This window comes from Podarcis gaigeae (genome assembly GCF_964106915.1).
Source record: "Podarcis gaigeae genome assembly, chromosome: 13".
Taxonomy (NCBI): Eukaryota; Metazoa; Chordata; class Lepidosauria; order Squamata; family Lacertidae; genus Podarcis; species Podarcis gaigeae.
In genome coordinates this window covers 42,541,384-42,559,968 of record NC_139689.1, presented here as the reverse complement: position 1 = coordinate 42,559,968, position 18,585 = coordinate 42,541,384, and the positions used below count along the sequence as shown (strand labels likewise).

Sequence of the window (18,585 nt, the reverse complement as noted above, 5' to 3'; positions counted from 1 at the left end):
CAAGTGCTCTGGGCTTCCTATATCCCCCAATGAAGAGGCGCAAAGTCTCAGTGTATGGGACTTTTTTCAAGGCTCCTCCCAGGACCAGCGAGGGCAGGGCCGAGCTTCTGGCAAGTGTGGTGTAGTGGTTAAGAGCGGTAGTCTCCTAATCTGGGGGACCGGGTTCGCGTCTCCACTCCTCCACATGCAGCTGCTGGGTGACCTTGGGCCAGTCACACTTCTTTGAAGTCTCTCAGCCCCACTCACCTCACAGAGTGTTTGTTGTGGGGGAGGAAGGGAAAGGAGAATGTTAGCCGCTTTGAGACTCCTGAAGGGGAGTGAAAGGCGGGATATCAAATCCAAACTCCTCCAAGTGTAAAGGCCCTTCTTGCAGGAGATGCCAGAAATTGAACCTGGGACCTTCTGCTTGCAAGGCAGATGCTCCTCCAATAAGCAGCAGCCCCTCTCCAAAAGTCTACATCATGGGCAGCCAACCTGGTGCCTTTCTGAAGCAGCTGACCTACACCTCCCAACCACTTCTGACACCACGATGCTAGCTATCCCCATTCGACATAATGTGCGCAGGCATCAATTTTCGCCTCCCTTGCTGCTTTGCAGAATACCACCCCCCACACACTGAGTCCTGCCTCACCTGTTTGGCGGAGGTCCGCAGTGAGGTGCAAGATGGGCCATGACCTCTGCGGGGTCATAGTGCATCGCGAGTGCTCCAGGTCGCACGTGGTGCCCTGTGGGCAGCAGTGAAGGTGGTCCCTGCAGCAGACAGCCTGGCAGGAGGCGAGGAAAGGTTGTGGGCATTAGATCCCAAACGGCACTGCCTGCATCTGCCTAGCTTGGGACGAAGGGTGGGCTGGAGGGAACCAGTTCATGCCAAACATTGCAACCCATGCTTCTGGTTTCATAGAATCATAGAATCATAGAGTTGGAAGAGACCACAAGGGCCATCGAGTCCAACCCCCTGCCAAGCAGGAAACACCATCAGAGCACTCCTGACATATGGTTGTCAAGCCTCTGCTTAAAGACCTCCAAAGAAGGAGACTCCACCACACTCCTTGGCAGCAAATTCCACTGTCGAACAGCTCTTACTGTCAGGAGGTTCTTCCTAATGTTTAGGTGGAATCTTCTTTCTTGGAGTTTGGATCCATTGCTCCGTGTCCGCTTCTCTGGAGCAGCAGAAAACAACCTTTCTCCCTCCTCTATGTGACATCCTTTTATATATTTGAACATGGCTATCATATCACCCCTTAACCTCCTCTTCTCCAGGCTAAACATGCCCAGCTCCCTTAGCCGTTCCTCATAAGGCATCATTTCCAGGCCTTTGACCATTTTGGTTGCCCTCCTCCGGACACGTTCCAGTTTGTCAGTGTCCTTCTTGAACTGTGGTGCCCAGAACTGGACACAGTACTCCAGGTGAGGTCTGACCAGAGCAGAATACAGTGGCACTATTACTTCCCTTGATCTAGATGCTATACTCCTACTGATGCAGCCCAGAATTGCATTGGCTTTTTTAGCTGCCGCGTCACACTGTTGGCTCATGTCAAGTTTGTGTTCAACCAAGACTCCTGGTTTGAGGGCTGCATCTTTTCCACATCTTGCTGGTACGGGCAGCAAGCCCAGAGGACAAGTGCTAATTTACAGCAAGGCTTCACGGAAAAGAGGGCCAACAGACACCCCAAAGCTCCCCTAAAATGAATCAAGTGTTGGGGAGTCAAGGTCCTCAGAAGAAGCTGCATTGGTGGATCTGTGTTGCTGGGAGTAAGACTGGGCAATATATCGTCCAAAATCAGTTTGAAGTCCATATCATGATATTGGTTTCATAATTTTTGACCTGGAAATGTATCGCGAATCACGATGTGTGTGTGTGTGTGTGTGTGTGTATGCTCTGTGCAAAAGTCAAAATGTGGGGGAAACCGTGAAGCCAGCCAATGCCTCTACAATGCTCTGTCCTTATTTCAGACATTGTGATACAGTCATACCTCGGGTTACAGCCGCTTCAGGTTGTGTTTTTTTGGGTTGTGGACCCCTGAAACCTAGAAGTACCGGAATGGGTTACTTTGTCGCGAATTCCTCGCAGCACTTTTAGCAGAAACGCTCAGAGTCCCAGGGTTTTCCAGTGCAGTCTTTTTAATGTGAGCTATATACAGGTATTTACAAAAACAGTCCATACAGAGTACCTGCTCCTTAAGGCAAACAAATACTCTCCACCACAGCACAACCACAACTACTGTTGAACAGGCTTTCCTTTTAAAACAGGTGATAGCCAATCACATTCCTGCTGAGTCACTCTGACCCAGCACTTCACAGAGTATTGCACCAGCCTGTTGAAGCCTGCAGACTTACTCAGTATCCTGCGAATCCCAACATACTTCTGGGTTTCGGCAGTCACGCATGCGCAGAAGTGCCGGATCGCAATCTGCGCGTGCGCAGATGCGGTTTGTGAATGCTGCGGGTTGTGAATGTGCATCCCGCACAGATCCCGTTTGCAACCCGAGTGTCCACTGTATAATGGTATATCGCAAAGTTCAGCTTGTGATAAATTGCGATGTCGAAAACCAGGCATCGCCCAGCGCTAGAGTGGAGTACAAGCCTCAGGGAAGAGGGCAAATGAAAGAGGGAGGTGATTTCTTGCTTCACCCCCACAGGCAAAATCCAATGTACAGTGGAACTTTGGTTCTCGAACAGCTTAGCTGACGAATAAATCGACTCCGCAACGCCTTGGTTTTCAAACAGTTTCAAGAGTCAAACGGACTTCTGGAACAGATTGAGTTCAAGAACCAAAGTTCCACTGTATGTTGGTCAAAAAAAACAGAGCTGCCACAATTTGAATTTAGCGAGAGCCGCAGGCCTAGCAACACTGGCCCCTTCCACTGGACCCACACAATCCCATCCAGTTGTCTTTCTGAATTTGATACTTACATTGGGTAGGTGGCAGCAGCCATATTGGCCCGTCGGGAGAATGCAGCAGGTGTCTGTATCTGGGCAGCTGGACTGATTACCTGGGCAGAGACTGTTCCGAGGTGAATCTGCAGAGGAGGTTCAGAGACAGGAATTTAAGAGGGCAGGATGCGCTGCCTTGTCAGAAGGGGGATGAAGAACTGCTGCACTGAATGGGCAGCAACTCCAGGTCTACCCCATCCTTCACTCCCCGTTCCGTACCCAACAGAACCGCTCGCCTGGTCGCTGGAAACTTCTTCCGAAGAGGGTGCTCCCCGGAGGCTGCAAAGCACCGCGCGTGTGGCAGGTCGCAAGTTGTGTTGTGTGGGCAGCAGTGGATCTTGTCTTCACAACACAATGCCTTGGGAGAGAAAGAGGCGAGGAACGTGACAGTAAGCCCAAAATCCATTATTTCAACTGGTTGTTGTTTTTTTAAATTTTCATGTTGCTGTTATATATTTGCTTTTCTTAGCTTATGGGTTCATGGTACTTTCAATATTTAATTGTAAGCCACCCTGATCATGTATCCCAAAGATTGTGCTTTTATTATTGTGTCTGGTTCTGGCTGGCAGATCTTTGGGTTCTAATCAATAGCAAAGCAGAATGTGGGAGCCTGAAGTCCACCCGCCTCTGATCTCGACCACTATTGTCTACTCTGAGAAGACAGCAGTAAGTGCTCAGTCATGGTGCTGTGGCTCCCGCAAGGTCTCAAGACAACTGCAGGTGCCCTTCAGAAGCCTCTGCTTTTCCATCAGATTGGCTTTTAGCAGTTAGGAAAAAGGCAAGCTAAAGATTTAATAATATATGACGGGTTTTCAGGTTGTTAGTCACCCAAAGGCTAGACATCAAATCAATTAATACCGTGATTTTAGGGGGGGGGACACTCTTCTCTGCAGCTTTTGCTTATACTAAGTGTTTTGTGAGTTGCGGAAGCATCTGCAGGGAAAGCACAGAACAGAACACTGGGTGGGGAATCCAGATCTCTCTTCACTTTAAAACCAAGTTTCTAGTCCCTTGGGCTGTACATATATGGTTGAAAGCACACAAGAAACGTGTTAAAATCTCAGACGCACAAAAAGTGGCTGAGTGGGGTGCTAGGCCTTCAGTGTGGCTTGTGATTACGAGAAAACAAAAATGACACAAAGTGCTAACAAGTGAAGAAATTTTATATATATATGTATGTATGTATGTATGTATGTATGTGTATATATATATATGTGTGTATATATATATATATGTGTGTGTGTGTATATATATATATATATATATATATATATAAACACCCACAAAAGAAAGGACAAATTATGCAAATGAAAGATGCTTGTATCATTTATAGACTGCAGAATTAAGCTTCTTTGATTTTTATAGGTTAGTGATGCAGAAGGAAGATATCAGTATGAAATGGCATTGCCAACAGGAATTGTAATCGTTGGACTTGACAATCTTTGGACTTGACTATCCTTGGACTTTACAACAATAAAAACATATAGAAGCTTAATAGTAATATGATATGTTGTTGCCACCAAGAACTGTGCTTTGCAATTTTTTGACATGACGACTACAGTTTAATTATATATAATGTTATGTTACTTTATAGCCAGTTACGTGTGTGTTGTGGTATTCTGAACATGAATTATGTAACGAGGCAATTGTGTGTGTTGAGCCGAGATTCCCGCATTGCAGGGGGTTGGGACAGATGACCTTTGGGGGTCCCTTCCAACTCTACGATTCCATCTGCCGGGCCCCCATACCTCGGGCATCGGGCAACAGCCCCAGACTCCATCGGGCATCATACAACAAGTAGACTCGTTTGGGCATTCAGATTCCCCATCTGGACACTGAACAGCACCAACTCTGGCAGGAAAGGTTGGAACTAGAAGCCAAAAGGAAGAGAAAATCCATGTTAAAAGTAAGTTCTAGACAATTTTCGAAAAGCCTGGCATTCAGAGGAAGCCACTGGGATAGTTAGATAATTCTTCTTGCCAGGTTTCGCAGTTCATTGTGAGGAGATTTCACCCCTCCCATATCCAAGAATCTCCTGATGAGTCTGCTGATTCTCCAGAGAGAAAGAGGCGTGTTCTGCTCTCTACTTATTCTACTCCTGCACCAAGTCAGTCAGTCAGTCAGTGTGTCGGGGAGAGAGAGAGAGACTGAGTGTTACAGATCGTGTGTAGAGATAAGGTTGCTGCTAAGAGCAGCTGCAGACACTCAGTGCAGTTTAGCATTCATTTATGCTTAGACCTCATTAAGCTCTGTATATAGTTGTATAATAGTTGTAGATAGAATAAAAGAAGTTATTCTACAGAGCTGCTCTCCAAGTCGTTTATATACTCTGCTAGACTCTGCTGTGCGACGACTGTCTTCTTGTGGGAGTGAATCTGGTGCTCACAACTCTAAGCTGTGAGTCCACAGCACTTTGACCTGTTCCTGTGCAGAGGGTGGTCTCTGGAAGTGCTACCCAGCTCGCCTAGCCCAGTCGGGGCTGAAGTGCATGAGTCCAGTTGGTGGTACTGGCTCAAGGGCGATGCTGACACATTGTTCCGGCTGTGACCACCCCTCTCTCCTTTCCATCACCCTGCCCCAAGGTACCTTCACTCTTAGAGCAAGATTTCCCATCAGGACTGCAGCGGGAGCCAAAGGGGCAGCAATAGTGACCGCCATCACAGGAGATGCCCTGTAAGAGAGGAGCATAGCTGTCAACTTACAGATTTGAAAATAAGGGACCAGCAGCCAAAATTTTAGTCAACCAGCTGAAATACAAAGTTAAAAGGGACCAGATAATTTTGGAGAACAGCGCCGTTTTTTAGCCCTTCATTTCCAGAGGTTGCTGCTCAAGCTGATGAAAGACTGCAATTAAATAACTACAAGCAGCAACCACTTCTCGCGCAAAACGAAGCCCAAGCTACAAAAATGCTACCCCAGGCAGAGACGCTCAGTTTGGCGGCAGGGCCCAAGGCTCCCGCCAGTCCCGGCGGGGAGGGGCTCCCGAGGGCCGAAGCTGGTGAGAGGAGGCCGGAGGGGGGGCGGGCCGGGCAGCCAAGCAACACATTTGGAGCTTCCCTCCTTCCTGGCCGGCAGGCAGGGAGAGAGGGAGAGGAGCTGCTTCCTTTGAAACCTGGGAAATTTAAGGGACATCATCAATAAGGGACAGCAGAGGGATACAGCACTGGGATAAGGGACTTTCCCACCAAATAAGGGACAGTTGACAGCTATGGAGAGGAGGGGAATGTCAGGGGGAAAGACATTCAGCACAAGAGATGGGGGTGGTGACTGCAGGCTCAGAAGGAACTTGCCTTTGCCTGGACCACGCAGGGCGAGTATTTTCTAGGCAGAGGTGTTGGGGGCTCAAGTCTACTCATGAACTAGACAGGGAGGCATGGCAGCCATGTAGCTGGCTGAAGTCACTCAGTGGGATGCTTTCCTTCCATCCCTTTCCAGGACTACAGTCAGTTGCCATCCCCTCCTTCTGTGCTCATTGCTCCACAGTGCTCAGGTTAAGCGGAGATCACAAGGTTGATTCAGAAGGTTGGCGGCTCACCTACTCAGAGGAGAGATTGACTGAAAAATCTTGCAGTCGTGGCTGGGGATGGGAAGAGATTTCGGAGAGGTTTCTGCTGCCTTCACAACTAAAAAGCACCCTACCCACAAACTCTGGCAGAGACCTTTCTGAAATGCTCAATACGAAAATCATATTTCTCCTCCTTTTTAATCATCCAGTTAGGAGCAGGGTCCAAATGGAAACAGAGATCTATTAAGTGTTAGAACATCTGTTCTGAGATTTATTTCAGTACAGAGCACAAAAGGGAATGAGGCAGGCTGAGGCTACAAGGTGTAGGACTTGGAGGCTGAATCTTTCCCTTTCGGCTATCCCGAAACAGTCCTGGAGAAAGACCTGCACCTTGCAGGAACACCCTCCCCTGTTCTCTTCTGTGTCTTACCTCTTTCCAGGGGCAGCAGGCTAAGTCATCGTCTGGAGTACGCAGGCAGGAGTATTCCGCCGGGCACACACGGCCGTCTAAGCACGCAACACCAGAGGGCTCCGCCACCTGGTGGAGAGTGTTGTCTTGCGGAGGGAACATGCGCAGGGAGACACCTGTGAACTGAAAACAGAAAGAAGTGGGAAAGTGGGAAGCAGAACTGGCCCTGTGCAGATACTCACACAGACCCAAGACCTCCCTGGAAGAAACAGCTGTTACAGTGCTGGGGGGGGCAGGGAGGTGTCACGTAGCTCAGTCAGAAGGGTGCAAGACTCTTAATCTCTCTCTCTTTTTTAAGTAATATTTATTAAGGTTTTAAGGGTTACAAAAAGAAAAAAAGAAGACACCAAATTAAGCAAAAACAAAACAACACATCACAATAAAGAAAAAGGAAAAAAAACACCAGAAAAATAGAAACAATTAAAAACACAACGAACATTCCCATAACTTATCTTTCATTTGCTTGTTTCCTTGACCTCCCCACACCTCCCTTTTTTGTATTCTAGTTCGGTTAGCTATTTCAGCAAATCCTTTCCATCTTTCCCAGTTTTTGTCCTATAATTTATCTTGATATAATCTAACTTTACTTTCCCTCCTTTCACCAATTAACAATCTATTTTTACTTAATCCTTTATAACATTTCTGCTAAAACCACATAACTTCATTCCAACATCCTTCTAACATTCATTAATTTTACAATGTTTCTGTAAATAATCTTTAAATTTCTTCCAATCTTCTTCCACCGACTCTTCTCCCTGGTCTCGGATTCTGCCAGTCATTTCCGCCAGTTCCATGTAGTCCATCAACTTCATCTGCCATTCTTCCCGGGTGGGTAGATCTTGTGTCTTCCAGTACTTTGCAATAAGTATTCTTGCTGCTGTTGTAGCGTACATAAAGAAAGTTCTATCCTTCTTTGGCACCAATTGGCCGGCCAAGACTCTTAATCTCAGGGTTGTGGGTTTGAGCCCCACGTGGGGCAAAAGATTCCAGCACTGCAGGGGGTTGGACCAGATAACTATTGAGGTCCCTTCCAAATCTATGATCCCATGATTCTAAGGTTCTACTCAGTGTTAGAAACTCAGATATATGAGTTTGGCGCCAAATGGCTCCTTAAACGAAGGTTGCGGTCACCAAATCGGAACGTCTAGTTGGAATAGGCCAATATATATGGGAACTGTCCCCTGGGATCAAGTGACTTTCCTTCTTTAAGTTCTCAAAGTTCTTAACCTAAGCTCAAGGTTGTCATCTGAACTAGCCAGATGTTTAACTGAGAATCAATCAGTCCATTGTTTGAAAAAATGAGAATTTAGAGCCCCAAAGTGGCAACTGGACATTCCGTTTTGGTGTCTGCGGCCTTAGTTTAAGGAGCCATTTGGTGCCTAGATTATATCTGAGTTTCTAACACTGCCAACAGCCCTACCCTCCATGAATTTGTCTAAGTTTCTTGTATAGCCACCCAGGCTGGTGGTGGTCATTACTACCTCATGGGGGCCAGGGGGAGGGAGTTAACTATGGATATATACATGCACAGGTGTACATAGAGGTTCAGGGTTGTATGGACTAGTGGAACACTGTTCTGTTCTATTCTGATCCTATTCAGGTGTGCTATTGGTGCGGCAGCTAGACTGGTGACTGGGAGCGGCCGCCGAGACCATATAACACCGGTCTTGAAAGACCTACATTGGCTCCCAGTATGTTTCCGAGCACAATTCAAAGTGTTGGTGCTGACCTTTAAAGCCCTAAACGGCCTCGGTCCAGTATACCTGAAGGAGCGTCTCCACCCCCATCATTCTGCCCGGACGCTGAGGTCCAGCGCCGAGGGCCTTCTGGCGGTTCCCTCATTGTGAGAAGCAAAACTACAGGGAACCAGGCAGAGGGCCTTCTCGGTAGTGGCGCCCGCCCTGTGGAACGCCCTTCCAGCAGATGTCAAAGCGATAAAAAATTACTTGACATTCAGAAGATATCTTAAGGCAGCCCTGTTCAGGGAAGTTTTTAACGTGTGATATTTTACTGTATTTTTGGTTTTTATGGAAGCCGCCCAGAGTGGCTGGGGAGGCCCAGCCAGATGGGCAGGGTATAAATTATTATTATTATTATTATTACTACTACTACTATTGGTGCGCATGTGCCACAGACAGGTGGGGTGAGCCGGAACAGCAAGCTCAGTTCCACTGCCAAGTAAGTGGCAGGGAGCCATTTTACTTGTGGACTTTGACCTCCAGCCAGTGTTAGAAACTGGTACAGAAAAGCTAGGAGCCAAATGGCTCCTGGGACCTGGGTTATAGGCGCCAAAACAGAATGTCTACTTGGGGGAGGGAGTGTGTCGGCAACACTTTTTATTGGCATGAATGAACTTTATTACGGTCTCAGACCAGGATTATTATTATTTATTATTCTGATAAGCTTGAACTAATAATTCACATAGACACATTGTTAATAGCACTTTTTTATCAGAAATTGCTAACACATGTTTAATCTGGTGTTTACAATATTGGTACCATAGTTCAGTTTTCAAAACACTCTACTCTTTACTGTTAAACTCCTTAACATATTGTCTGTCTTTAACATTTACTTCAAGGCTTCAAAGCAGATACATTTCAGTAATCCTTGAGTGCCAGCCAGGCGCAAAAAAGGGCACCCAGACTTTTTGAGGTGTTTGCAAATGAAGAATCTTTAGGTGCAAAACGAGCCTGGCGCCCTGCTAATTTCGAACCCTGTCTTCAACTCATGGAGAGGGAAATAGTGAAACAGGAGGGTAGAGCTTAGCGAGCTCATGCCTGCTCATATGTGGGGTGAGGATTTTATTTCTATTAAAAATATAAGCTTTGGGAGTATTTGTTTTTCCTGTTGCGGCTATTTTATGCTTCCTTCCTGTGTTTTAATTTGTATTTATGCATTATACAAACATTTGTGCACCATTCTGGAATCTTTTTGATGTCCAGAAGTACTTTAAATAAACCATTGTTTTAAAAGGGTGCATTTCATGGAAGGGGGGGGGGAACAACTCTGCCTTTACGAAGTTGGGAGAGGGACAAAGACTTGGCTTTTCACCTACTTGTGGAAGGTGCAAATCTGGTTCTCACCTGAGGCTGGTCACAGCAGGAATATCCATCTTCTCCAGAGAGCTTGCAACAAACGGAGGATCCCTTACAGCTATGGCCATCGGGGCACTGCAGAGAATAAGCTGACCCTCCGAGCACCAGGCATACAAACAGCTGTACCTGCCGCATCTTCGCCAAGAACCTGAAAAGAGAAAGATGAAGAAAAGGACAGGTGTTGATTAATTACAGGCAAGTCAATGTCTTCCAGCAGTCATGAAATTAAAAGATGCCTGCTTCTTGGGAGAAAAGCAATGACAAACCTAGACAGCATCTTAAAAAGCAGAGACATCACCTTGCCAACAAAGGTCTGTACAGTTAAAGCTACGGTTTTCCCAGTAGTGATGTATGGAAGTGAGAGCTGGACCATAAAGAAGGTTGATCGCCGAAGAATTGATGCTTTTGAATTATGGTCTGGAGGAGACTCTTGAAAGTCCCATGGACTGCAAGAAGATCAAACCTATCCATTCTGAAGGAAATCAGCCCTGAGTGCTCACAGGAAGGACAGATCCTGAAGCTGAGGCTCCAATACTTTGGCCACCTCATGAGAAGAGAAGACTCCCTGGAAAAGACCCTGATGTTGGGAAAGAGAAGGGGACGACAGAGGATGAGATGGTTGGACAGCGTTCTCGAAGCTACCAGCTTGAGTTTGACCAAACTGCGGGAGGCAGTGGAAGACAGGAATGCCTAGCGTGCTCTGGTCCACGGGGTCACAAAGAGTCGGACACGACTAAACGACTAAACAACAATGACGCCTTCCTGTTACACCACTGCGAAATATAACCAGGACTTTGGCCTTTAACTACCTGTGGCTTTTTAGAAGTGGGTGGGATATTTCTAGTGTATTCCTCTTGGTTTTAATGTATCTACGGGGGATTACTGTCTGTTTGGTTGTAAGTTGCTTTGGTGAGAAAGCAGGTTGGCAATAAATCACAGGGCGTCAGTGGAGTTAAGTCTTTATTCAAGGAAACAAGGTGGACTCAGGAGCCCAGACCTAGTGGGCAGAGTGACTCATCCTGGTAGATCTTGCCCCTGTGAGGCAGTTGTGGGGAGTCTGAAGGTCTCTGACTTCCCACTGTTGCCTAAATCTCCTCCTCCCCTGGATCCAAGCAATCGGAGGACCCTTCATCTTGCATGTCCTTGCTTCTCCCTCTTCATACCTCTTCTGGTCCTGGGAGACCAGGGAGGAGGGGTCACAGCAGCAGGACAACGACAACAGCCCAGCTTTCTAACCAGCCTGACTTATCTCTGCCTCTTGCCCTCCACTGCTTCAGCTTCTGCCCCGAGTCTGGACTTATATCTGCCACAGACTCCCCTGCTTCCTAAACCCTGTTGTCTCTTCAGCTTCCGACACCTCCTCCTCCCCGTCTTCAACCTCTTACCACTCATGGTCCTCCCACCAGCCACCCCCAGGCTCTGAGCCTTCTTCCCCTGGGGGAAGTCCATGATATCTGGGTTGCCTGGGCAAGATAAAGTGACTGACAAATTTAATTAATAATAATAATAAATGCCAAGAAGCAACCCAAGCATTAACGAGAACATGTGCATCAAAAACGTGACCCAGAACTCTGACCTACTGGAGTAGCACATGACTCAGCTGGGTCATCAGCTGACTTAACTGACCCTCGTGTGACTCAGGCATTTTGTACAACATCATGTGAGGAAGCTCTGGGTGTGAACAGAGACGGTAATGGGAAGTTCTAGGCAATGCTGCATTGGGCCATAGAGTTGCCGGCTGCAGGCTGGAAGGAAAGGCCTGGGCGGTTGTCACTGAGCTCCCACCACTGCTCAAGAAGTCTTCAAAGCAAGCAAGACCAACCCTACCATTAGGCAGAATGAGGCGATGACCTCAGACAGCAGATGCTGAGGGGCAGGGTGCAGGGTGGATAAAAAAAATATCCATGATTTTTTAAAAATAAAATGCTTTTGGAGGAAAAACCTTTCTAAAGATAGTTTTCTATTTAAGTTACATTATAGTCCAAAGGCTATTCATCAGGAAATAAGGATTTGTTTTAAGTTTTTCATGTGCTAAAACTCAGTCTAATTTTTTAAAAAACTGTTTAACCACATCAGTTAACAAACATGGAAACATATGCTATAATGTTATTGTTTTAGTTAAATAAATTGTTATTGATTATTTTTCTCCTTCCAATTAGGTACAGCAGAAAAGTTGTCCAAATATAAGCAGTTAACTTCTTAAACCTCACAATAATTTCATAATTATCTATGTATTTCTAATAGTATAACCAAATGAGCAACTTTTGATATAACTATAAAAACTACCCTGAAAATTTATTATTCAAAAAATGAAACCTTTATCTGGTTGTAAATATTAAGATTATACCAGCAAGAATGAGTCTTTCTGTAAAAAGATGATTTAAATCAAGACTTACTGACTAGTGCTTTAAATTGTGATTTAAATCGATTTAAATCAGATCCACCCTGGTTGGGAGTACAGAGCTGTGTGTACCCCATGGCCAACGCTGTACCTCCCTGTGCCAGCCAAGTGCCCTCCGGTGAGAAGCAGGATTTTGCTCCAGTCCAGTGTTGAGGTAACTACCAGTCCAGCTACCTACTGCACACAGATTAAATTTATTACATTTATATCCCACCAAGGAAGGGACGCGGGTGGCGCTGTGGGTTAAACCACAGAGCCTAGGACTTGCCGATCAGAAGGTCGGCGGTTCGAATCCCCGCGACGGGGTGAGCTCCCGTTGCTCGGTCCCTGCTCCTGCCAACCTAGAAGTTCGAAAGCACGTCAAAGTGCAAGTAGATAAATAGGTACCGCTCCAGCGGGAAGGTAAACGGCGTTTCCGTGTGCTGCTCTGGTTCGCCAGAAGCGGCTTAGTCATGCTTGCCACATGACCCGGAAGCTGTACGCCGGCTCCCTCGTCTAATAAAGCTAGATGAGCGCCGCAACCCCCGAGTCAGCCACGACTGGACCTAATGGTCAGGGGTCCCTTTACCTTTTACCTTCGCCCACCAAGGAGCTCAAGGTGGCCTACTTGGTTTCCCCACTTTACCCTCAAACAATACTGAGAGGTAGGTTGGCTGAGGAAGAGTGCCTGGCCCAAGATCACCCGATGAGCTTCATGGCCGAGTGCGGATTTGAACCCTGGTCTGCCAGGCCCAAGTCTAACAGTCTGACCACCACGCCACCCTGGAATGGCGCAGGGCATGGGGATGTCTGCTTACCCTTCACCTCAGGCAGCAAAATACATTGGGCTAGACCAGTAGCCACAACTACCACCGGGCCTAGCATCAGAAAATATGAATCCCGTGCCCAGTCCCTCTTCAGAAAAAGCATTGCTATGTTGCTGTTTTAATTTAAAAACAAAATAAAAAACTTTGTATTTTATAGGTAAAGGGACCCCTGACCATTAGGTCCAGTCGTGACCGACTCTGGGGTTGCGGCGCTCATCTCGCTTTATTGGCCTAGGGAGCCATTTTTTTTTTAATTCTGTATTTGCAGTCCAACCCTGAGGGGATCCTTGGCTGAAAGGTAGCATGACTGCAGGGGGTTAGACTAGATGATCCTTGGGGTCCCTTCCAAACTTCAGAATTCTATGACATAATATGAAATATCTACCCATACTGAGTTTTAGAAAGGTTCTGCCTGCCTGAAGCAAGTGCCTCTTGTAAAGAGGTCGCTGGCCAGGTTAGGGGGCTTGAGGGTGGGTGCGCAGGTGGGTCTGCCGCTGCCTTGTTCTACAGGACATCCTCATCTCTTTATTACCACAGAAGTCCAAAACAGAGCCAAATTGGCAGCCGAAATCAGGAACTGAAATTTATGTGTCCCTGCAACCAAAATGGAAACTTTTGGTCTGCATCTTCTGTGACTGACACACACACACACACACACACACACACACACACACACACAGAGAGAGAGAGAGAGAGAGAGAGAGAGAGAGAGACTTGAAACGAAACTTTCATGAAATGAAACTTTCAGGGAGGAAGAAAAGGAGGCAGAACAAGCAGATTCCATAAAATGCATGAGCTAGAGAGAGATCAAGGCGCTAACTTTCGAGTTAGAAAGTACAGCATCTGAATTGACATGGGTTTCGCCTGAACTTACGCCCGCTCTGCACTCCAGCTCCAAACTCAACTTCTACCCTTTCCAGCCTATAAAATGAACTTAGCCCCCAGGAAACAAAATCACAACTCCTACTTCTATCCTCCGATTCACCTGATGCCTACTCAGAGGTTCGTTTACCCACAAAAAGCAGTTGACCGCAATAAAGCAGGAAGACCATTCCTTTCTCCAGAATCAGCAGTTTAGGAATTATAGAATTAGGTGTTAAGTCTGTAATTTACAGATCTAAAGATTTTTCAGATCAGCTTGCTAGCAGGAGGAGTCAATTAGCCAAAGGGATAACTAAGGTACTTTGCTAAACCTGAGGACAGCTCGTATTTTAAGTGTGAACAATGCAAGACCGTAGATTTGAGCAACAGCGGCTTGGGAGAAATACGCACTTTAATCTGGAGTAGCCAGTCCAGACCAGCTAAGCTTCATATTCATCATGGTGGGACACCCCGATCTCTTGGCTTCAGAAATCTGATGGGGTTTGCAAGAGAAGCCTGGTTTCTTCAGCAGTTGCTCCGTAAAGGAGTCATGATGTAAGGATAGGAGTCGTAACTCCCATCAGACAAGTTCAACAATGGCTGGAGATCTAGGGTCCCCCCCCCCGTCCCAGCTATAGAGGAACAGAAAGGATGAGAGAAAGAGAACATCACATGCCTTCAGAGCCAGCTGCCTTTGACGAGGCTGAACCTAGTTCCTTCTTTGAAATTACTAGTTCCCCAATTCATCTGCAGGTGTTGATGAATGGTTTTAAATGCATGTTCATCATGTGGCACCCTGAAACAGGGTAATAAAAATCAAATATCCACATCATGTGAAAACCATCTTCTGTGAATGCCTGTGCAAAAATATTTTTCTCCATCTGCAAGAAACTTGCAACTGAGGCGCAGGCCCTCCTTCCCCAATCTATTCCACCCAAGTTATAACGACAAATGAAAGCTGTTGGGATGCTGCACTTCCAAACAGCCACTGGGAAGAGGCAGATTGCTTGGATAACATGATGCCCAGGGATGAGGCAGTAGTGGGGCTGTGGTCTAAACCATTGAGCCTCTTGGGCTTGCCAATCGGAAGGTCGGTGGTTCAAATCCGCTCAACGGTGGTGAGCCTCCGTTGCTCTGTCCTAGCTTATGCCAACCTAGCAGTTCGAAAGCATGCCAGTGCAAGTAGATAAATAGGTACTGCTGTGGCGGGAAGGCAAACAGCGTTTCCATGCGCTCTGGTTTCCGTCACGATGTTCTGTTGTGCCAGAAGCGGTTTAGTCATGCTGGCCACATGAACCGGAAAGCTGTCTGTGGACAAACACTAGTTCCCTTGGCCTGAAAGCGAAATGAGCACTGCAACCCCAGAGTCACCTTTGAGTGGACTTAACCATTCAGGTAGTGATGTATGGAAGTGAGAGCTGGACCATAAAGAAGGCTGATCGCCAAAGAATTGATGCTTTTGAATTATGGTGCTGGAGGAGGCCTTTGAGAGTCCCATGGACTGCAAGAAGATCAAACCTATCCATTCTGAAGAAAATCAGCCCTGAGTGCTCACTGGAAGGACAGATCCTGAAGCTCCAATACTTTGGCCACCTCATGAGAAGAGAAGACTCCCTGGAAAAGACCCTGATGTTGGGAAAGATGGAGGGCACAAGGAGAAGGGGACGACAGAGGACGAGATGGTTGGACAGTGTTCTGGAAGCTACCAGCATGAGTTTGACCAAACTGCGGGAGGCAGTGGAAGACAGGAGTGCCTGGCGTGCTCTGGTCCATGGGGTCATGAAGAGTCGGACACGACTAAACGACTAAACAATAACAACCACCATCCAGGGGTCCCTTAACTTATATGTGCAAATAAATATGAGCAGGAGCGTGCAGATCACAGCTTTTTCAAAGAGATGTCCTGTTAATCTGACTCGTACCTTTTTTTTTGGCCATCACACACTCACAGAATCAGACCCTGAAAAAAAAGGAGTCATGGAAACCTGTGGCAGTGCTGGTGGGGTGCAGTTGAAAAATGGGAGGAAAGTAAGGCTTACAGGTGGCTTGTTGACCTGCACAACTGTGAAAAGACACACTCCCTCCTGCTATATAGTCCTAGGCTTCTCTTGCAAAGCACAGAGAGCTGGCGCTCCTAAATATTACTAGGAAATAGTAAAGAAACAGCCCTCCTTTCCGAACCTGATGTGCCTCTTTCTCCTGTCTGCTGCCCCCCCCCCCCTTTGCAACACAAGCAAAAAGCCAGTCCCTTGCGGAGCCAAACTTTCTTACTTCTCAGAAATCACAACAGAAAGATGATCCAACTGAAGTATGGATCTACACAAACTGCACTAATAATGTGCAGGCAATGTGATCTCGCAAGACATGTCGAAGCAATGTACATGGATGAATCAAATATCTGTTTGTTTTGTGTGTTGGTTTTTCCACCAAATCCCTTGTTCTCTAGGTACTCACCCCTCTTGTTGAGTAAACTTGTCTCCGTGTCTAAAAAGAGGGTGATCAAGAAATGGCAAAGTGGGAGATTCTCTTGTGGGCCAATTTATTATGCCAACACCTTCAGATCACCAAGGTTGTTCTAAAAAACGGATTCTCTATTTATTTATTTTTTAATTATACCCCATGAGAGGTGTAAAAGCAGCAGTGCTCAAAGTGAAGGCACTGCAGTCCCTACTCACAGTTGAAGCCAGGGGACATATTCATAAGTAATAATTGTTTCAATTAAAAGGCATGGCAGTGTACCCTTAAATTAGGCATACCAAGCCCCCCTTGGGTCTTAACTCTGTACAGCATGTCAGTAGCCAAGCAACACCATTTCTCTTTCATAGCAAAATGATTTCTTTGCCACTTAGCACATTGCATTTCTGGGGCTGTTACAGGAAAGACTTGGAAAATGAAAGAGAAACTCAGACGGACATTTTTGCTGCCGTAATCTTGCCAAGCCAGGAAAGGTTCACGCACTCCCAGGTATGTAGCTCCTTTAAGATAGTGCCAGGACCACAATAGCTCAAGGTCGGCCTCTCCCCATATGAAGGGACACAGACCGTGAGATCATCACCTGAGGCCGTTCTTTGTGTGCCTCCTCCACAAGAGGTCCGGAGACTGTCTCCACATTTGTGGAAGCTGACCTGGCACCATCATTAGATATTTTTAGGTGTCAGGCAAAAGCTTTCCTCCATAACTGGGTCTTTAACCATCTGTGGCCTTTTAGAAGTGAGTGGGGTGCTTTTAATGTATTTATTTTCCCCCTTGGTTTTAATGAATCTATTTGGAATTCCCCCCCCCCAAAAAAAAATATCTATTTGGTTTTAAGTCAATCTGAGTTGCCCTGGGCAAGATAAAGTGACTAAGAAATTACCGTAAATAAATCATAATATATGGAGCTAAAGTACCGCTGGCATAACCAGATCATATGTTACAATCACTCCTAAGTATCGGAACGTTACACTTAAGAAACATGTATCATGCAGGTACAGCAAGCCAAGAAGTTCGGATTGGCTGCAGCTCATTCATTTTTGTCTCGTTCTTCAACCCCAACAGAACAGTAAAAAGAAAAAAAGGAAAAATGTTAACTCTAGAGCCAGCCGGGAATTAAGTGAACAACATCCCCCCCAAAAATCCTAGGCAAACAAAAAGGTCTCTACCTGGAGCCAAAGAGATAACAAAGTCCAAGTTTTATCCCTGCGAAGGTGAGCAAAAGGACTGAAAAAAAAGCAATTGTAGACCCTCCCCCTCCCTTGCCTCCGCCAGCAGGAAGACCAAGTACAGATAAGGTGGGCCTCCGGGGAAGATCTCAACAACTGGGCATATCCATGCAGAAGGAAATGGTCCTTAAAGTCCGCTGGCCCCAAGCCAAAGAAGGTTTAAACAGTGTTAAGAATTAGCCAAACGCATTTTGCACCTGGCTTTCGACCACTTTTGACCAAGTGAAGATGCCTGGGCTCCAAGAAGACGTCTAACGCCTCCATCATCTGGAGGTGCCTGCCTGGGGATCATTGGATCTGGACTGTTTTCACAACACATCCTGTAGAATTCTATCAGTTATATTTTACCTGCACGATAGGAATGAATTTCTGGAAACTGCCTGAGCAGGAGCAGTCACCTTCAAGAAAAAAAAGGTTGTAATATATGTGGACTTTTCTTCTTTTAAGTTTTCAGAGCTCTTAACCTAGCTCATGGTTGCTATCTGAACTAGGCAGGTGTTTAATTGAGAATCAATCACAGCAAGTCCATCGTTTGAAAAAATAAAGACTTTAGAGCCACCCTACTGCAAAATGGGGGACACGGGTGGTGCTGTGGGTTAAACCACAGAGCCTAGCACTTGCCGATCAGAAGCAACCATTATGCTCTCTGTGCAAAACAGCCTCCATGTGAGAAAACAAACAGGTTTCCCCTTAGAAGCACGCAGGAAGCTCCTCATTTAGCCAAATACTGCCTACACCAAGTGACAGCAGTTTTCCAGGAGTTCACAATAGACGTCTCCCTGCCAGAGCTAGGGATTCAACCTGGAAACTTCT

At 46.4% G+C, this 18,585-nt stretch overlaps 1 protein-coding gene across 2 annotated transcripts in view; it reads right to left on the bottom strand.

The window, feature by feature from the left end:
• Positions 1-18,585, bottom strand: part of GRN (granulin precursor) — a 30,233-nt gene that overhangs the window by 10,140 nt on the left and 1,508 nt on the right. For both annotated transcript variants that reach the window (XM_083709276.1, XM_083709275.1), the window contains exons 2-8: positions 9,992-10,151; positions 6,870-7,031; positions 5,521-5,605; positions 4,683-4,804; positions 3,154-3,292; positions 2,914-3,020; positions 632-764 (exon numbers count right to left, since the gene is read on the bottom strand). In XM_083709276.1, coding sequence (XP_083565402.1) covers positions 632-764; positions 2,914-3,020; positions 3,154-3,292; positions 4,683-4,804; positions 5,521-5,605; positions 6,870-7,031; positions 9,992-10,138 — 895 coding nt within the window. In that variant the 5' untranslated portion in view covers positions 10,139-10,151. The remainder of the gene's footprint in view (positions 1-631; positions 765-2,913; positions 3,021-3,153; positions 3,293-4,682; positions 4,805-5,520; positions 5,606-6,869; positions 7,032-9,991; positions 10,152-18,585) is intronic.